The sequence below is a fragment of the Gouania willdenowi genome, chromosome 9 (genome assembly GCF_900634775.1).
Source record: "Gouania willdenowi chromosome 9, fGouWil2.1, whole genome shotgun sequence".
Classification (NCBI taxonomy): domain Eukaryota; kingdom Metazoa; phylum Chordata; class Actinopteri; order Blenniiformes; family Gobiesocidae; genus Gouania; species Gouania willdenowi.
The window spans coordinates 3,844,181-3,864,747 of record NC_041052.1 but is presented as its reverse complement, the minus strand read 5'-3'; the positions used below and the strand labels follow the sequence as shown (position 1 = coordinate 3,864,747).

The 20,567-nt window shown below is 33.7% G+C and overlaps 1 protein-coding gene across 3 annotated transcripts in view; it reads left to right on the top strand.

Annotated features, from left to right (window-relative positions):
* aopep (aminopeptidase O (putative)) overlaps positions 1-20,567 on the top strand; it is a 156,054-nt gene that overhangs the window by 103,652 nt on the left and 31,835 nt on the right. For all 3 annotated transcript variants that reach the window (XR_003674874.1, XM_028458675.1, XM_028458674.1), the window contains one exon: positions 14,000-14,116. Coding sequence is in view for 2 of the 3 variants with exons in the window: in XM_028458675.1 (XP_028314476.1) it covers positions 14,000-14,116 (117 nt within the window). In the remaining variant the exon portion in view is untranslated. The remainder of the gene's footprint in view (positions 1-13,999; positions 14,117-20,567) is intronic.

Genomic DNA, 20,567 nt, shown 5'->3' with positions numbered 1-20,567 from the left:
TGATGGTCTAATCTCAAAAAAAAAAATTCCAAAGTTTTTCCATTTTTATGCCTTACTATAGCCTTACCTCCGATTTTGGGTCATTTTCACATTTTTCATGTCTTACTGCATTTTCACCCCAGTTTAAGTGTGCTCATCGCATTTGAACTAGTTTTTAGGGTCTTATTATAACCTTATCTCAAAAAAAAAAAAAAAAAAAAAAATTTAAAAACCCGTTTTCATGCCTTACTATAGCCTTACTTCCGATTTGGGGTCATTTTTAAATTTTCAAATTTTACATTTATTACTGCATTTTCACCCCAGTTTAGGTGTGTTCGTCATAACTGAAGTAGTTTTAGGGTCTTATTATAACCTTATCTCAAAAAAAAAATGTAAAAAAAAATTTTTAAAAAAAATCAGTTTTTATGCCTTACTATATAGCCTTACCTCCAATTTTGGGTCATTTTCACATTTTCTCATTTTTCATGTCTTACTGCATTTTCACCCCAGTTTAAGTGTGCTCATCATATTTGAACTAGTTTTTAGGGTCTTATTATAACCTTATCTCAAAAAAAAAAAAAATCTAATTTTTTTTTTCCATTTTTATGCCTTACTATAGCCTTACCTCCGATTTGGGGTCATTTTTAAATTTTCAAATTTTACATTTATTACTGCATTTTCACCCCAGTTTAGGTGTGTTCGCCATAACTGAAGTAGTTTTAGGGTCTTATTATAACCTTATCTCAAAAAAAAAAATGTAAAAAAAAAAATTAAAAAAAATCCGTTTTTATGCCTTACTTATAGCCTTACCTCCAATTTTGGGTCATTTTCACATTTTCTCATTTTTCATGTTTTACTGCATTTTCACCCCAGTTTAGGTGTGTTCATCATATTTGAAGTAGTTTTAGGGTCTTATTATAACCTTATCTAAAAAAAAAAAAAATTAAAAAAATCCGTTTTTATGCCTTACTATATAGCCTTACCTCCGATTTTGGGTCATTTTCACATTTTCATGTCTTACTGCATTTTCACCCCAGTTTAAGTGTGCTCATCACATTTGAACTAGTTTTTAGGGTCTTATTATAACATTATTTAAATAAAAAAATCCAATTTTTTTTTCATTTTTATGCCTTACTATAGCCTTACCTCCAATTTTGGGTGATTTTCACATCTAATTTTTCATTCCTCACATCTTGTCTTTTCATATTTATTTTTGTTTAAATAAGGCCGTCATGAGACCCTAAACACTTGATAACGTGGTGAGCACACTTAAACTGTCATCAGTCAGAAATGATTATCAGTAGTAAGTGTAGCAGTTTAGCTCACCCTGTGAGAACTCATCCTCTAACTAGGAAAGCATGGGTTCAGTGCTGCCTGTGAGCCGCTGCAGTTTTTAGCTAATATTTAAAAATGTGAAATTCAAATACCCTATGAGTCACATCATGCTAATGTGAACACATAGTGTAGTGGATAAGCAATAGCTGCAATGTTTGTTCATTTTTCAACAAAGATGAGGTTCAATCCCTGATATTCACTCCCCAACAATCATTTAGACACAGTTTTAATGTTTCATTTATTGAATTAAATTAAAAGTCAAATATATATATAAGAAGCATCAGCAGTAAGAGGAGCTTTAGTTAAGTGCATCAAGCTGTGACTCTGGCACAGCATAGCTAGGGTTCAAAGCCTTCTCCTCCATCAGAAGCAGCAAGTATCAACTCACATTTCCTAAAAATCAAATACACCATTAGCTAAGCCACTGCTCAAAGACAAGAACTAATGGTGTAGTGGATCAGTCTGTAGTAACATACCACATTGGGTCAGTGACCACAGGTGAGCAGGGGTTCAAATCCTCCAAAGGTAATTTTCTCATTTTTCATGTCTTACTGCATTTTCACCCCAGTTTAGGTGTGTTCGTCATAACTGAAGTAGTTTTAGGGTCTTATTATAACCTTATCTCAAAAAAAAAAAAAATTTAAAAAATCCGTTTTTATGCCTTACTATAATATAGCCTTACCTCCAATTTTGGGTGTTTTTCTAATTTTTCATGTCTTATTGCAATTTCACTCCAGTTTAGGTGTGCTCATCATACTTAAACATTTTTTCCATCTTATGATGGTCTAATCTCAAAAAAAAAAAAATTCCATTTTTATGCCTTACTATAGCCTTACCTCCGATTTTGGGTCATTTTTAAATTTTCAAATTTTAAATTTATTACTTCATTTTCACCCCAGTTTAGGTGTGTTCGTCATGTCTGAAGTAGTTTTAGGGTCTTATTGTAACCTTATCTAAAAAAAAAAAATTTAAAAAATCCGTTTTTATGCCTTACTATAATATAGCCTTACCTCCAATTTTGGGTCATTTTCACATTTTCTCATTTTTCATGTCTTACTGCATTTTCACCCCAGTTTAAGTGTGCTCATCATATTTGAACTAGTTTTTAGGGTCTTATTATAACCTTATCTCAAAAAAAAAAAAAAATCCGTTTTTATGCCTTACTATAGCCTTACCTCCGATTTGGGGTCATTTTTAAATTTTCAAATTTTACATTTATTACTGCATTTTCACCCCCAGTTTAGGTGTGTTCGCCATAACTGAAGTAGTTTTAGGGTCTTATTATAACCTTATCTCAAAAAAAAAAATGTAAAAAAAAAAAATAAAAAAAATCCGTTTTTATGCCTTACTATAGCCTTACCTCCGATTTGGGGTCATTTTTAAATTTTACATTTATTACTGCATTTTCACCCCAGTTTAGGTGTGTTCGTCATAACTGAAGTAGTTTTAGGGTCTTATTATAACCTTATCTCAAAAAAAAATGTAAAAAAAAATTTTAAAAAAAATCCGTTTTTATGCCTTACTTATAGCCTTACCTCCAATTTTGGGTCATTTTCACATTTTCTCATGTCTTACTGCATTTTCACCCCAGTTTAGGTGTGTTCTTCATATTTGAAGTAGTTTTAGGGTCTTATTATAACCTTATCTAAAAAATAAAAAAAAAATTAAAAAAATCCGTTTTTATGCCTTACTATATAGCCTTACCTCCGATTTTGGGTCATTTTCACATTTTCATGTCTTACTGCATTTTCACCCCAGTTTAAGTGTGCTCATCATAGTTAAACTAGTTTTTAGGGTCTCATTATAACATTATTTAAAAAAAAAATAAAAAAATCCAATTTTTTTCCATTTTTATGCCTTACTATAGCCTTACCTCCAATTTTGGGTGATTTTCACATCTAATTTTTCATTCCTCACATCTTGTCTTTTCATATTTATTTTTGTTTAAATAAGGCCGTCATGAGACCCTAAACACTTGATAATGTGGTGAGCACACTTAAACTGTCATCAGTCAGAAATGATTATCAGTAGTAAGTGTAGCAGTTTAGCTCACCCTGTGAGAACTCATCCTCTAACTAGGAAAGCATGGGTTCAGTGCTGCCTGTGAGCCGCTGCAGTTTTTAGCTAATATTTAAAAATGTGAAATTCAAATACCCTATGAGTCACATCATGCTAATGTGAACACATAGTGTAGTGGATAAGCAATAGCTGCAATGTTTGTTCATTTTTCAACAAAGATGAGGTTCAATCCCTGATATTCACTCCCCAACAATCATTTAGACACAGTTTTAATGTTTCATTTATTGAATTAAGTTAAAAGTCAAATATATATATAAGAAGCATCAGCAGTAAGAGGAGCTTTAGTTAAGTGCATCAAGCTGTGACTCTGGCACAGCATAGCTAGGGTTCAAAGCCTTCTCCTCCATCAGAAGCAGCAAGTATCAGTTTTTGTATTGGTAACATTTTTCAACTCACATTTCCTAAAAATCAAATACACCATTAGCTAAGCCACTGTTCAAAGACAAGAACTAATGGTGTAGTGGATCAGTCTGTGGTAACATACCACATTGGGTCAGTGACCACAGGTGAGCAGGGGTTCAAATCCTCCAAAGGTAATTTTCTCATTTTTCATGTCTTACTGCATTTTCACCCCAGTTTAAGTGTGCTCATCCTATTTGAACTAGTTTTAGGGTCTTATTATAACCTTATCTCAAAAAAAAAAAAACCTAATTTTTTTCCCCCATTTTTATGCCTTACCTCCGATTTTGGGTCATTTTTAAATTTTCAAATTTTACATTTATTACTTCATTTTCACCCCAGTTTAGGTGTGTTCATCATGTCTGAAGTAGTTTTAGGGTCTTATTGTAACCTTATCTCAAAAAAAAAAAATCCGTTTTTATGCCTTACTATAGCCTTACCTCCAATTTTGGGTCATTTTCACATTTTCTCATTTTTCATGCGTTACTGCATTTTTGTCCCAGTTTAAGTGTGCTCAACATATTTGGAGTAGTTTTTAAGTTTTTATTATAACCTTATCATAGAAAAAAAAAATCCAACATTTTTCCATTTTCATACCTTACTATAGCCTTACCTCCAATTTTGGGTGTTTTTCTAATTTTTCATGTCTTATTGCAATTTCACTCCAGTTTAGGTGTGCTCATCATACTTAAACATTTTTTCCATCTTATGATGGTCTAATCTCAAAAAAAAAAATTCCAAAGTTTTTCCATTTTTATGCCTTACTATAGCCTTACCTCCGATTTTGGGTCATTTTCACATTTTCTCATTTTTCATGTCTTACTGCATTTTCACCCCAGTTTAAGTGTGCTCATCGCATTTGAACTAGTTTTTAGGGTCTTATTATAACCTTATCTCAAAAAAAAAAAAAAATAAATAAATTTGAAAATCCGTTTTCATGCCTTACTATAGCCTTACTTCCGATTTTGGGTCATTTTTAAATTTTCAAATTTTACATTTATTACTGCATTTTCACCCCAGTTTAGGTGTGTTCATCATAACTGAAGTAGTTTTAGGGTCTTATTATAACCTTATCTCAAAAAAAAAATGTAAAAAAAAATCAAAAAAAATCCGTTTTTATGCCTTACTATAGCCTTACTTCCAATTTTGGGTCATTTTCACATTTTCTCATTTTTCATGTCTTACCGCATTTTCTCCCCAGTTTAGGTGTGTTCTTCATATTTGAAGTAGTTTTAGGGTCTTATTATAACCTTATCTAAAAAAAAAAAAAATAATTAAAAAAATCCGTTTTTATGCCTTACTATAGCCTTACCTCCAATTTTGGATCATTTTCACATTTTTCATTTCTTACTGCATTTTCACCCCAGTTTGAGTGTGCTCATCATATTTGAACTAGTTTTTAGGGTCTTATTATAACCTTATCTAAAAAAAAAAAATCTAAATTTTTTTTTCCATTTTTATGCCTTACTATAGCCTTACCTCCGATTTGGGGTCATTTTTAAATTTTCAAATTTTACATTTATTACTGCATTTTCACCCCAGTTTAGGTGTGTTCGTCATAACTGAAGTAGTTTTAGGGTCTTATTATAACCTTATCTAAAAAAAAAATGTAAAAAAAAAATTTAAAAAAAAATCCGTTTTTATGCATTACTATAGCCTTACCTCCAATTTTGGGTCATTTTCACATTTTCTCATTTTTCATGTCTTACTGCATTTTCACCACAGTTTAGGTGTGTTCATCATATTTGAAGTAGTTTTATGGTCTTATTATAACCTTATCTCAAAAAAAAAAAAAAAAAAAAAAAAAAAATTTAAAAATCCGTTTTCATGCCTTACTATAGCCTTACCTCCGATTTGGGGTCATTTTTAAATTTTCAAATTTTACATTTATTACTGCATTTTCACCCCAGTTTAGGTGTGTTCGTCATAACTGAAGTAGTTTTAGGGTCTTATTATAACCTTATCTAAAAAAAAAATGTAAAAAAAAATCCGTTTTTATGCCTTACTATAGCCTTACCTCCAATTTTGGGTCATTTTCACATTTTCTCATTTTTCATGTCTTACTGCATTTTCACCACAGTTTAGGTGTGTTCATCATATTTGAAGTAGTTTTAGGGTCTTATTATAACCTTATCTAAAAAAAAAAAAAAAAATTGGAAAAAAACCGTTTTTATGCCTTACTATAGCCTTACCTCCAATTTTGGGTCATTTTTAAATTTTCAAATTTTACATTTATTACTGCATTTTCACCCCAGTTTAGGTGTGTTCATCATAACTGAAGTAGTTTTAGGGTCTTATTGTAACCTTATCTCAAAAAAAAAAAAAAAAAAAAAAAAAATCCGTTTTTATGCCTTACTATAGCCTTACCTCCAATTTTGGGTGTTTTTCTAATTTTTCATGTCTTATTGCAATTTCACTCCAGTTTAGGTGTGCTCATCATACTTAAACATTTTTTCCATCTTATGATGGTCTAATCTCAAAAAAAAAAATTCCAAAGTTTTTCCATTTTTATGCCTTACTATAGCCTTACCTCCGATTTTGGGTCATTTTCACATTTTCTCATTTTTCATGTCTTACTGCATTTTCACCCCAGTTTAAGTGTGCTCATCACATTTGAAGTAGTTTTAGGGTCTTATTAGAACCTTATCTCAAAAAAAAAAAAAAAAAAAAAAAAAAATTTAAAAATCCGTTTTCATGCCTTACCTCCGATTTGGGGTCATTTTTAAATTTTCAAATTTTACATTTATTACTGCATTTTCACCCCAGTTTAGGTGTGTTCGTCATAACTGAAGTAGTTTTAGGGTCTTATTATAACCTTATCTAAAAAAAAAATGTAAAAAAAAAAATTAAAAAAAAATCCGTTTTTATGCATTACTATAGCCTTACCTCCAATTTTGGGTCATTTTCACATTTTCTCATTTTTCATGTCTTACTGCATTTTCACCACAGTTTAGGTGTGTTCATCATATTTGAAGTAGTTTTAGGGTCTTATTATAACCTTATCTAAAAAAAAAAAAAAAAATTGGAAAAAAACCGTTTTTATGCCTTACCTCCAATTTTGGGTCATTTTTAAATTTTCAAATTTTACATTTATTACTGCATTTTCACCCCAGTTTAGGTGTGTTCATCATAACTGAAGTAGTTTTAGGGTCTTATTGTAACCTTATCTCAAAAAAAAAAAAAAAAAAAAAAAAAAATCCGTTTTTATGCCTTACTATAGCCTTCCCTCCAATTTTGGGTAATTTTCTCATTTTCATGCCTTACTGCATTTTCACCCCAGTTTAAGTGTGCTCATCATATTTGAACTAGTTTTTAGGGTCTTATTATAACCTTATCTCAAAAAAAAAAAATCTAATTTTTTTTTTCCATTTTTATGCCTTACTATAGCCTTACCTCCGATTTGGGGTCATTTTAAAATTTTCAAATTTTACATTTATTACTGCATTTTCACCCCAGTTTAGGTGTGTTCGTCATAACTGAAGTAGTTTTAGGGTCTTATTATAACCTTATCTCAAAAAAAAAATTTAAAAAAAAAATTTAAAAAAAATCCGTTTTTATGCCTTACTATAGCCTTACCTCCAATTTTGGGTGTTTTTCTAATTTTTCATGTCTTATTGCAATTTCACTCCAGTTTAGGTGTGCTCATCATACTTAAACATTTTTTCCATCTTATGATGGTCTAATCTCAAAAAAAAAAATTCCAAAGTTTTTCCATTTTTATGCCTTACTATAGCCTTACCTCCGATTTTGGGTCATTTTCACATTTTCTCATTTTTCATGTCTTACTGCATTTTCACCCCAGTTTAAGTGTGCTCATCGCATTTGAACTAGTTTTTAGGGTCTTATTATAACCTTATCTCAAAAAAAAAAAAAAAAAAAAAATTTAAAAATCCGTTTTCATGCCTTACTATAGCCTTACTTCCGATTTTGGGTCATTTTTAAATTTTCAAATTTTACATTTATTACTGCATTTTCACCCCAGTTTAGGTGTGTTCATCATAACTGAAGTACTTTTAGGGTCTTATTATAACCTTATCTAAAAAAAAAATGTAAAAAAATTTTTTTAAAAAAAATCCGTTTTTATGCCTTACTATAGCCTTTACCTCCAATTTTGGGTCATTTTCACATTTTCTCATTTTTCATGTCTTACTGCATTTTCACCACAGTTTAGGTGTGTTCATCATATTTGAAGTAGTTTTAGGGTCTTATTATAACCTTATCTAAAAAAAAAAAAAAAATTAAAAAAATCCGTTTTTATGCCTTACTATAGCCTTACCTCCAATTTTGGGTCATTTTTAAATTTTACATTTATTACTGCATTTTCACCCCAGTTTAGGTGTGTTCATCATAACTGAAGTAGTTTTAGGGTCTTATTGTAACCTTATCTCAAAAAAAAAAAAAAAAAAAAAAAAATCAATTTTTATGCCTTACTATAGCCTTCCCTCCAATTTTGGGTAATTTTCTCATTTTCATGCCTTACTGCATTTTCACCCCAGTTTAAGTGTGCTCATCATATTTGAACTAGTTTTTAGGGTCTTATTATAACCTTATCTCAAAAAAAAAAAATCAAATTTTTTTTTTCCATTTTCATGCCTTACTATATAGCCTTACCTCCGATTTTGGGTCATTTTTAAATTTTCAAATTTTACATTTATTACTGCATTTTCACCCCAGTTTAGGTGTGTCCGTCATAACTGAAGTAGTTTTAGGGTCTTATTATAACCTTATCTCAAAAAAAAAATTTAAATTTTTTTTTTAAAAAAATCCGTTTTTATGCCTTTTAAATTTTCTCATTTTTCATGTCTTACTGCATTTTCATCCCAGTTTAAGTATGCTCATCATATTTTTACTAGTCTTTGGGGTCTTATTAAAACCTTATCTCAAAAAAAAAAAAAAATATATATATATACATTTTTTTTTTTTTGATTTTCACACTTTTCATGTTTTACTGTTTTTTTCTCCCCAGTTTAAGTGTGCTCATCATATTTAAACTAGTTGTGAAGGTCTTATTATCATCTCAGAAAAAAAATCGATTTTGTTTTTCATGTTCATGCCTTACTTTTTAAATTATTCATAGTTTAGTTATTGTCACTTTTAAAAATGGAGTTGATGAAAAGTTAAAGTTGATTAAAAAAAAGACACAGTCGGAGTCTTTCCAAACATCTGGTCTCATTTAACGGTTCAAAAGCAGTGGAAAAAGAGTTTATTTTGTGTGAATGAAAGCAGAACGTGTGTTTGAAGCCAGAGAGGATCAGGTTTAGAGGGAACGTGAGGTCGCTCCGTACGGAAACGTTGAGTTCCTGCTGGAGTCAGTGTGAGGCTGCAGACCGGATGTTGATTATGAGCTTGTTGTGCACAGCGAACGAGGAATCAATGACTAGTGGAAAACAGCTTAAAGGATCCTTAGAAGAACACACACACACACACACACGTAACACTCTATTTAATACCGTACATGTACCAGGACGACACTTTAAGATGAACAACCTTGTTTAATCTTTTTAAACCTTAGACGAGCAACTTTTATTACAGCAGAGGACACACCACTGATTGTCACGACAATAATACAATGTCTTTTTTTGTGTGTTGTTTTGTGTTTTTTCAGTCATTTTTTTGTGTTTTTGTTGTCAGTTTGTAGTTTTTTTCTCATTTTATGTTTTTGGGGTCACTTGAAGTATTTTAGTTGTCATTTTGTGTATCATTGTGGTCATTTTGTGTATTTTGAAAAAATTTTGTTGATCTTTCGCTCATTTCATAGAGTCATTTAGCACATTTGTTTTCATCATTTTTGTTTTTTTTTAATGTAATTTCGTGGATAATATTGTCAATTTATTGTGTTATGGGGTCATTTTGTGCATTTTTGGGGACATTGGGGACTGAGGGGCGTGTGTGGCCAACGCCTGTTTTAAACCTCACATACTGTATAAAGCAGACTGATGATTTCTATGGAGTCATTCTAAGCTCTATACATTTGTGTAGTTGTTGTTCACGCCCACCTCAGAGTAAACAAAGCCATTTCCCTCCATTACTCCTAAACACAACCTCAGCTCTATATATATATACTGTATATATATATATACTCCACTTCATTCAGTTTGGGCCTGTTATCTCATCCTGTGTTTACTATAGTTGTGTTCATTCAGCTGTCCGTCACTCTCAGGATATATTTGTGCATGTATTCACACACGCGTGTCATTGTTCTCAGAGGTCAGTGTGTGAGGGCCGGCGTTTCAGCAGCATATTTCCCCCGAGGTCCCCACAAGGCAAAACTCAATATATACATGTTGGTGCAGTGTGTGTGTGTGTGTGTGTGTGTGTCGTTCTCCATCAGCCTCGTTGAGCGCTGACAGGCAGCAGAAGAAGAAAAACGTCTGCGTTGAGTGCACGAGGAGGACAGGAAGTAGCGAGACAGAAGGAAGCTGGTTTCCTTTTAGCGCCATCCCATTAAGAGCTATTCCTGAGGTTAGCCATGACCCAGCCATGACACCACGGTGTCAGTGTGTGTGTGTCAGTATGTGTGTGTGTGTGTATGTAAAATGGGCTTCTTCTGCTGCCTCCTTCCCATTGATGGTTGTTAACCTTTTCCTTGTAGCGCGCACACACACGCACGGGCAACTTTTATCACAGCGGTGCCACAGGAATATGATTGTATCCGATCCGAGGGTCACATCAACATTTGTGTCAGCATGTAGAATAATTAGCATTAATACAGGAAACAACAAAGGGTTGGCGTGTGCTTTTGGCATCATTTTGTGTATTTTTTTAGTCGTTTAATGGTTTTGGATTGATTTTTGTGTGTTTTGTTGTCATTTTACGTGTTTTTCTTGTCATCTTAGATATGTTTCTCTCATTTTATGTTTCTTGGGTCATTTTATTGACCTTTTGTGTATTGTTTTGTTGTCATTTTGCAATTTTTGGGGTAATTTAGTGTATTTTTCTTGTCCTTTTGGATATCCTTCTCTTATTTCATGCGCTTTTGAGGTCATTTTGTGTATTTCTATTGACCTTTCGTGTATTTTCCATCATTTTAGATATCTTTCTCTCATTTCTTAAGTTTTTGTGTGTAATCTTGCTTATTTCTGTTGTCATTTTGTATATTTTTTTGGACATTTTTATATCTTTCTCTTCATTTATGTGTTTTTTGGGTCATTTTGTGTATTTTTCTTGTCATCTTAGATATTTTTCCCTCATTTTATGTTTCTGGGGTCATTTTGTTGTCCTTTTGTGTGTTGTTTTGTTGTCATTTTGTGTTTTCTTGGGTCATTTGGTGTATATTTCTTGTCTTGTAAGTGCTTTGGGGACATTTTGTGTATTTCCATTGTTCTTTAGTGTGTTTTTGTTATAATTTTGTGCATCTTTCTCTCATTTCATATGTTTTTAGGTTCATTTCATGTATTTTTGTTGTCCTTATGTGTGTTTTTGTTGTAATTTTGTGTATATATATTTCATCTTGCAAATCTTTCCTTCATTTCTTACGTTTTTGGGGTCATTTTGTGTATTTCTGTTGTTTTTTTATCCATTTCTTTGGTCATTTTTTGTAACTTTCTCTGCATTTATGTATTGTTGGGGTCATTTTCTGTAGTTTTTGTTGTAATTTGTGTATTTTTGTATATCTTTCCATCATTTCTTAAGTTTTCTGGGTCATTTTGTGTATTTCTGTTGTCATATTAACTATTGGTTTGACCTTTTGTGGGTGTGTGTTTTGTTTAAAGGGTTTTCCATAAAAGTGATGATGCCATCGATGATAAAAGTTACAACAATGTTAAAGATTTAAGCACATTCCAGTTGAGCAGAAAGGACCTGTCATGTTCTTCTTTCATGTTCTCGGATGTGTCGCAGCGTCTGAACTCGCAGACGATGAGTAAACGTCCTTGGTGCTTTAAAACGTTATTATTATTATGCTTTAAAACGTGAGTTCTTTGAAGACAATCGTGCATCCGTCTGTGCTTTAAAGGATAATAACAAGGTGAATCTGGTGAGTAACTGGAACTTCCTTTGATAAGACATTTTTCTTTTTGTAGACAGCGGGGCAGACGTATTGATTCCCACCATAGCAACATAAATACATACACGCATAACAGCAGCCAGTGCAGATTGATGCGTGTGTCAGCGGGAATGAGAGAGGAGAGTGTTTTATAGCTGGGATCCTGGGTGGGCCCTGAGGAGACTCTTTAGACGCCACTTCACACAACACTCAGCCTCTGCAGAGTCAATAGAGGGGAAAGGCAAGGACGGGATATCACATTTTCCACACAGTTAGGTGATCGTCCGTGTGTGTGTGTGCGCGGAGCAGCTACGGTAGTCGTGTTTAGCTTGAGTTCCCGCCAGGTCAAGACTGGTTGTTATTCCCAGTGGGCCAACAGCTCCTTGGTGGAATAATTCCTGGCTATAGAGCAGGTATTTCCCAGCAGCTCCACACACACCATTTACCACAGATACGTAGCTTAGCCTCAGAAAGAAAAATGAACCTAAAATGTTCTCCTTCCCTCAGCTTTTTCCTCACACTTTTCACACTTGTTTTCACGTCGGTCTCCATGGAGCCAACAGCCAATAATTGTTTCCCAGAGTGGGACGAGGAGGAGGAGTGTTACTGGGAGTGCTGGGAACATCCAACGGATACAGGCAGACAAGGCTGGGCACCCCCAACCCCCCCCCCCCCCCACCGAGAAGGAAGTTTACACTCAGTGTTTATTCTGTCAGTCATAAAAAAAAAAAGAGGAAGAAAAATAATCTAAAACTGGTTGTTTATCCAACTCAGGACAACACAATCATTACAACACAATACACAACGTTTTGTTTCAAACACGGGCAACTTTTATCACAGCAGGGTCACAAAACTGTAATTATCTCATGATGCAGGGGTCACATGATCAACATTCATGTCAGCATTTAGAATAAAGACCGATCTGAGCATGAATACAGGAAACAACAGAGGGTTTGTGTGTTTGTTGTTGTTTTGTGTGTTTTTGGAGTCATTTAGTGTATTTCTCTGATATTTGGTATATTTTTGTGTGCGTTTGTTGTTGATTTGTGTTTCCCGTCATTTAGTGTGTTTTAGTTGTTGTCTTGCATATTTTTGTATTGTTGTTTTGCATTTGTTGTTGTTTCATGTTTTATGTCTTTGTGTCAATTTGTGTGTTTTTAAAGTCATTTTATGTATTTTTCTTTCATTTCATATATTTTTTCTCTTATTTTGCCTGCACTTAATATTGATTTGTGTTTTTCGATTCATTTTGTGATTTTTTTGTCTTGTAATTTTGTGTATTTTAGTTTCATTTCGCATATTTTTATTGCTTTTATATACTATATATTTTTCTTAAACTTCAAGCGTTTGCTGTCATTTTGTCAATTTTCCCATCACTGTGTGTTTTTTATAATCTTTTTTGGAATAATATCGTGTATTTTATTGTCATTTTGAGTATTTTTCAGTTGATTTAATGTTTTTTGTAGTAATTTTTTGTTTTCCTTTGAAGCCGCACAAAATTAGACTCAGGGCCGTGTGTGGCCCCCAGGCCACCAGTTTAAAATTGTAGGAAAGACATTGATCACAAAGTAAAACACCAAGTTTTTTAATTCCAGGTGATTTTGACTTTACACTTTGGTGACTTTTTTGTGATAAACTGGGACCAATGTTGTTTAAACTCCTCTCTCCCATGAACAGGAAGTTGATTATCTCAGTAAACACACACACACACAGAGCTGAAACACTTTGTGTTCAGAGAATATTGTGCTACAGTTTTGTGTTCATAATGAGTTTAAATAATGACTTTGACATCCTGCCGTAAACACTGCCATCCTCACATTCTCATTTCATCTCCATTTTGCTGCTTCTGTAATATTTCCCAGCCGTACGACATTCACCTGATTTATCATATTTATTTCATTACCCTGTCAGCTCGTTTTTATTATTCTACCGCTTCTTCCGTTTGAAAGCCTGCATTAATTGTCCAACTCATATTGTGTGTGTGGTTTTTTTTTCTCCTCCTCTTCATAATAAAAGCTTTCATTGCTCAGTGAGGAAAATGAAACTATGCAAATGCCCCTGTGTGTGTGTGTGTGTGTGTGTGTGTGTGTGTGTGTGTGTGTGGGCGGATAATATCAGATATGGAAATGATGCTGGTGGCCTTGATCATTTCACAGGGTTGGTCTCACAGGGTGTGAGGATACGTGTTACTGATGCGCTCCATGTTTGTCTGTGTTTCCCTAGCTGACGTCGGAGCAGCTGGTGATGCTGTTGGAGCTCCTGTTGGAGGAAGAGGAGCTGAGCAGAGGGTCACTGCGTGCCCTGCACACGACCTACAGGCTCCAGACGCAAGACGCTGAGGTGAGCAACGATCGTCTCTAATGATAGAAAGTAGAAAAAAAAAAAGGCTCCGCCTGCGCTCCCATCCTCATCCCTTAGCCACAGCACTTAGAGCCACTTTTTAACGCAGTAAATTCTGTTGCAATAGCAGCGTTCCCCTCTTTACGGCCTCCATTACCGACTAATCCCCACAGGTATTAGCCTCATGTTTTAGTGCAGCGCCAAACTTCCTTAATGGCACTATTAACAAAAGGTTGTGAGTCAGTTTGTCAGGATTCAACAGCTGTGCACACGCGGAAGCAGCATCAGCGCTGCAGCGACATTAGGAGAGAGTCGGTGTGAAAACAGAGACGGAGAGAAGGAAAAGTTTCCATAAAACAGCAGGAGACGATCATTTTTTTAATCAGATAAAGACTAAAATATAAGATCATTCACATAAAAATAAAAGCACCACTCTAAATGCTCGCTTTTTTTTACATTATTGCAAAAGTTTGGTGCATTGTATTGTGGGATGTGGAGTCATGTAGACCAGTGGTTCTCAACCTTTTCAGCCCATGACCCCCAAAATAAAGGTTCCAGAGAGCGGGGACCCCCACTGTAGCTGAAGGTGGTTGAACACAGACATGAACATTGACGAACAGTCATGTGGAGACAGGACCATCTATAAGGGGGAATAAAGGGGAGAGATTTTTGGGGTCCATCCATAAAATCAGCAAAATGATGGTCCATTGTTCTATGAATCTGTGATAACCACATTTATTTATTCATCTGAATAATATCCAGGAACGTTTATTATTATTTGCGCCCTAGTATATAATCATCTTATGTAAATCATAGTTTTAATCAGAAATAAAATGTGTTAAAAGTCACCAAAAATGGTGGAAAATGTGGTGAAATGGTCAGTGTATGTTTTGGTCATTGAATTTTCTATTCAGAAAAGTAATGTGAAAAATTTTATTTAAAATTAAAGAACTAAAATTGAAATTAAAGGCTTATTTCCTCATCAGGGTCAGGATGGGATAAACACACATTTAAAAATTGGTTGATTTAAACATTTTTGTTTCTAAAACCAAAAAACTAATACCAGAAATACCAGAAAAAAAAAAACGTTTTTCATTATGGTGAGACTAGAAGTTGTTCTTTTCAAAATATGAGCACATATATGAGGTGGAGGTGGAAAAAGCCATAAATGAGGTAAGAACCTAAATCTCCCTTTTGTTAAGTGTGCGTTTGTATGAAGACAAGGAATGTTTAGCAACTTTAACTTCTAGCTATGTGGGTTTAAAACACCTATCAATTATAGAAATGAACAAAATCTGTATTTATAATCATTTATATATTTTGACGCCAAAAAAACAGCAGTCCTCATATATGTGCTCTTATTTTGAAAAGAACAACTTCCTGTCTCACCATAATGAAAAAGGGTTGTTGTTTTTTTTCGTCCTCTGGTATTTCTGTGTTTTGTTTTTTAGAAACAAAAAATTCAAATGAACAGATTTTGAAATGTTTGTTTATCCCTTCTTGACTCTGATAAAGAATTATGCCTTGAATTTCAATTTTAGTTTTTCAATTTGAAGACAAAAATCAAATAACCAATCGTTCTTTGTTTTTCGATTTCCTTTTCTGAACGGAAAATTCAGTGACCAAAACATACACTGACCTGAAATGGGTTCAAAGTGTCAATATTGGCTTATAAGTGGCAGAAATGGGAGGATTTAGGTAATGTAATTAAAAAAGTAGGAACAATCTGTTTAAACTGGCAAATAATGGACATGACAAATCATGAATGTGGTTAAATTGGCAAAAATAAGCATGAAATATGGTGAAAATAATGGGTCAACATATGCGACCTTAGCTAGAAAAAGTGATGGAAAGGGTTTTTAAATGCCAAAAATATCTTGAAAGTGGAAAAAATGTGCAGAAAACGCATTGAAATTTGACAGAGAAGTGGCATTAATGGGAGTAATGTAGCAAAAATATGGTGTAGTTGCATCAAAAAGTGTAAAAATAAACAGGTAAAAATAGGTAAAAATTGTTAAAAAATAATTACATTTGATGGAAAAGTGTCAGAAATGGGAGTAATGTAGCAAAGATGCATTAAAAAGAGCAAAAATATGACAAGAAAAATTGATGAAAATGGGCTCAAATTGTTAAAAAAATAATCTTAGTTTCTTGAAGGCATCTGACGACCCCCTCACAGTGTCTCGTGACCCCAAATGGGGTGAGGCCCTGAGTTTGAGAACCCCTGCTATAGACAGAAGTGTTTTTACTGTGATTTTGTGTTTTTTATTTGTTATCTGATTTAAAAACGTTATCGTCTGCAGCAGCTTTTTTATGAGGTGGTGTTTTTTTTAATGTTTAGCTTTATTCGTATCATAAAAATGTGTCGAATCCAAACAAATCATGCTGTAAGTTAGAACTTTATTAGTCAGAATACGTATTTCTGTGTCCGACCTTTGGTTTAACTTTATGTTCACTCCTCTTATATCACATTTCCTGACATCTGAAAACAAATGGGCTCTTTTATTTTGAGCACCCAAACATCCAGTCATACATAACATTAGTACAGTAAGAATTTAATCACTCAGGTTTCTAAATATGGTCATTTATTCTGGGTTTTTTTATTTAATTTCCCAGCTTCCTCTGCTTCTATTTTCCCACTGCTCTCCTAATATGATGGACGATATGATGATATATTAAGATATGTTTGATAAAAACGAGGCTGAGTGCTTCTTGTCCTCTGGAGCTTTTCTGATGGAACGATATCTAAAGTTTTATTGGCTGACAGAAGTACAGTAGCTGTAATGATTTAGGAGAAATGATCAGTAATTTGGAGTCACTGAATGCTTGGTGAAGCAGAGAAGTGGAAGGATGATGTTTGAGTTGATTTAAAGACATTTCTGTAACAAGGAACTGTAAATATATAAAGTAACATTTGGCATTTTTATTTAACATGGTTGACATTCTTCTTCTGAAATCTTACTTCTCAAACAATCACCAAATTTTGCACAAAGGTTCTGTTCCATCACAGATATTCTCAGCTGCAAAATCAGGCTAATTGTCTTAAATAGGGCGCTACATTATGCCTTTGAATTTTAAAACTTTAAAAATTCACCAAAAATCATCCACATGTGCTACATATAGCCCCAATCCTAAAGAAACGTTTGTGCATTTAAACCTTTTGCAAATGATGAAGTCTGTCACTATTTTTCTTTCAAAAACTGTAAAACGTATTAAACCTGACTCCTCCCACAATTTTTGCTCATTTGAAACCAAACTGTCCTCAGCTCAACTTTAGACAATTTTACACAAAACCATCCACACAGATACATGATTTATCTGTGCATCAAAACGTTTGACTGTAAACCAGTGTTTTTCAACCTTGGGTTTGTGACGACATGTGGGGTCACCTGGAATTAAAATGGGGTCGCATGAAAAGTCTGGTGATTGATTTAGAAAAAAAATAAATAAATACTGATTAAAATTATATTTTAAATGTTTTTGAAATTATTATTGTTAGTTGTTATTCGTTACCACACATAATCTTAAACAAAAGTATTCTATACTTTAATTTTCTCAAATATAACTGTACTTTAAATGCATTAACCCTGGTTACTCTGTATTTGTAACACATTATGTAACATATGATCAAAAACAAAAAAATTCTGGAGAAAAAAACGTCTCCGGGGTCGCCAGAAATTTGTGATATGAAAATGGGGTCACGACTCTTAAAGTTTTGGAACCACTGCTGTGACATAAACATAGACTAAATACCTTTTCAATCTTCTTTTAAGAAAAAAATCACAAAATTTTGGTGTCCCGGTAGACGATGTTTGGAAAATATCAGAATTTTACCTGAAAAACTGATATTTTTTACAGCATTTTAAATTTCACTCTTGTGTGAACAGTTGAATTAAATGCAAAAATAGTATTTTTAAACAAAAATTCTTAACTTATGGAGCCAATAAATCATTGATCCACATCCGACATTTTACAATCGTTTAAAATCTGCCTTTAAACGCTAACTGATGCCTTAAACTGCCTGGCCCTGACTATTGCTGCGCAGCAGCTATAATTGTTGTTAAACTTGAGGAGAAAGTCCTGATTATGCTTTTATATTCAACTATGTATACTATGAACTATATGAAGCATTGTTTCTCTGTTAAAAACTGTGTGTGTGTGTGTGTGTGTGTGTAATCTACGTGACCTTGGACACAGAAGGTGAAAGGAAATCTGTGGCTGACCACCATTTTTGTGTTGTTGTTGTGCGTGCTGTCTGACTGCTTTGCGTACGTGGCGAGTGACCATGAATATGTGTGTGAGTGTCTGAGAGCATGTGTTTGCATGTATGAGAGCCAGTGCGTGACTTTGGGCCCTTTTCTCTTCATATGAGCCTCATGTGATGTGCGACGTGCACGTGTAGGATTCATGGAAGCGCACACACGTCTGTGTGCCAATCACACAGTGGAGACCACAACAGAACCACATCATGACTGTTTCAGTTATAGTTGAGTTTTAGTCAACTACGTGACAAAGATTTATTATTAATGTTATTATTAGTAATGTTTGTAAACATGTGATCATTTAGTAAGATCACATGATCACGAGTTCTGATTGGATTTCATCCCATGTGACAAAATTATAGCTTTGTTTTTAGTAGTCAACGAAAGACTAAAAAGGTTAATACATTTTGATTGAGTATTTAGTGTTTAGTGTTTAGTTTTCTAAATTAACGCTGCTCCAAAAACAGTCACGACAAAAACACACAAAATGACAGAAAAATACACAAACTGACAAGAGGAATACACGAAATGACTCCAAGAACACACAAAATTATGGAAAAATACACAAAATGACAGAAAAATACACAAAATGACAAGAGAAATACACAAAATGACTCCAAAAATAGACAAAATGTCTCCAAAATGACAGAAAAATACACAAAAGGACAATAAAAATACCCCAAATGACTCCAAAAACACACAAAATGACAGAAAAATACACAAACTGACAAGAGGAATACACGAAATGACTCCAAGAACACACAAAATTATGGAAAAATACACAAAATGACAAGAGAAATACACAAAATGACTCCAAAAATAGACAAAATGTCTCCAAAATGACAGAAGAATACACAAAAGGACAATAAAAAATACCCCAAATGACTCCAAAAACACACAAAATGACAGCAAAAATACACAAAAAATACACAAGATGACTACAAAAACATATAAAATGAGAGAAAAATATACAAAATGACCACAAAAACCCTCATATCAAGTTGTGTAACAATCTCAAAGGGGGAAGTGACCATATATTAGACTGGAAACAAGAGCAGCAGCTAAACTGAGCTAGAATGAGAAAGTTAGAGGGAGGAAATCCCTTCAGGCATAATAAGAGCTACTGGGTAAACCAGATAAGAAAACTACACTGGTCACAATATGTTTGTGTTGCATGAGCGAGAAAAAATGAACATGGACGGTGGGTGTGAACATGCCACCCACATGTTGTTGCACTTAGAAAAATAAGCAGAATGGAGCAGAAAGGCAATGCTTCACCTGTCGCTGTAAGTGGTTCAAATCCCTGGCAGTGAGCAAACGTCCGCCTGCAGCGTCGTGTTTATCAGAGTTAAAGGTAACCTTCTCCTCATCTAATCCTCAGGAGAAAAATGAAGAACGTTGGTTTGTCACGAGGGACGGGTGCCGAATTCAGTACTTTTTTATGTACCGACCAAATCCCTTCACTACTACCTGGTACCGATTCACGGCAAATCAAACTGTGCCACGTTTCGGTACCTAAACGCATCCTTGTGACTGTGAGTCCATCGCATGGCACACAAAACCACTATAAACATAAATAAAAGGAAATAAAAATTTACAAAACGACAACAAAATATAAGAACATACTTCAAAAACACACAAAATAACGCATAAAACAACAAGAAAAACACTCTAATGTGAGAAAAACAGAAAAGTACACACAAAAAATGCACAGAGCCTTTGTTCTTTCCTGTATTAATTTTCTGATTGCTCATCATTCTAAATATTGTGGCCCTTGGATCAGACACAAAGACTAAAATGGATATAAGAAAGTTTTTGAAACGTCCTGCTCCAAAGGATTCCTAAAGTCAAAAAAGCAGGCCAAACAGTTTTCCTACAGTGAACCCATGTTGAAATGTTATTTAGGTTTTTGTTATGAAATAGTTTTCTGCTGCTTTGATTCTAACATATTACTGTTAGTCACAGATGTAAGATCTACCTCAGGTGTGTAGTGTAAGTTTTCTTCGTCTGTTGTGAAATTCTTCTTCACAATGTAAATGGTGAAGCGACACTGCACCCAGCAGTTCAGGTATGGTACTGCAGCAAAAATGAAGCAGAAAGAGGCCTGATTTTATCAAAAATTTACAACATTAAAGCTGCAGTATGTACGTTTTTTTTTTTGGGGCATCATTTGGTCAAAAATCCATCTT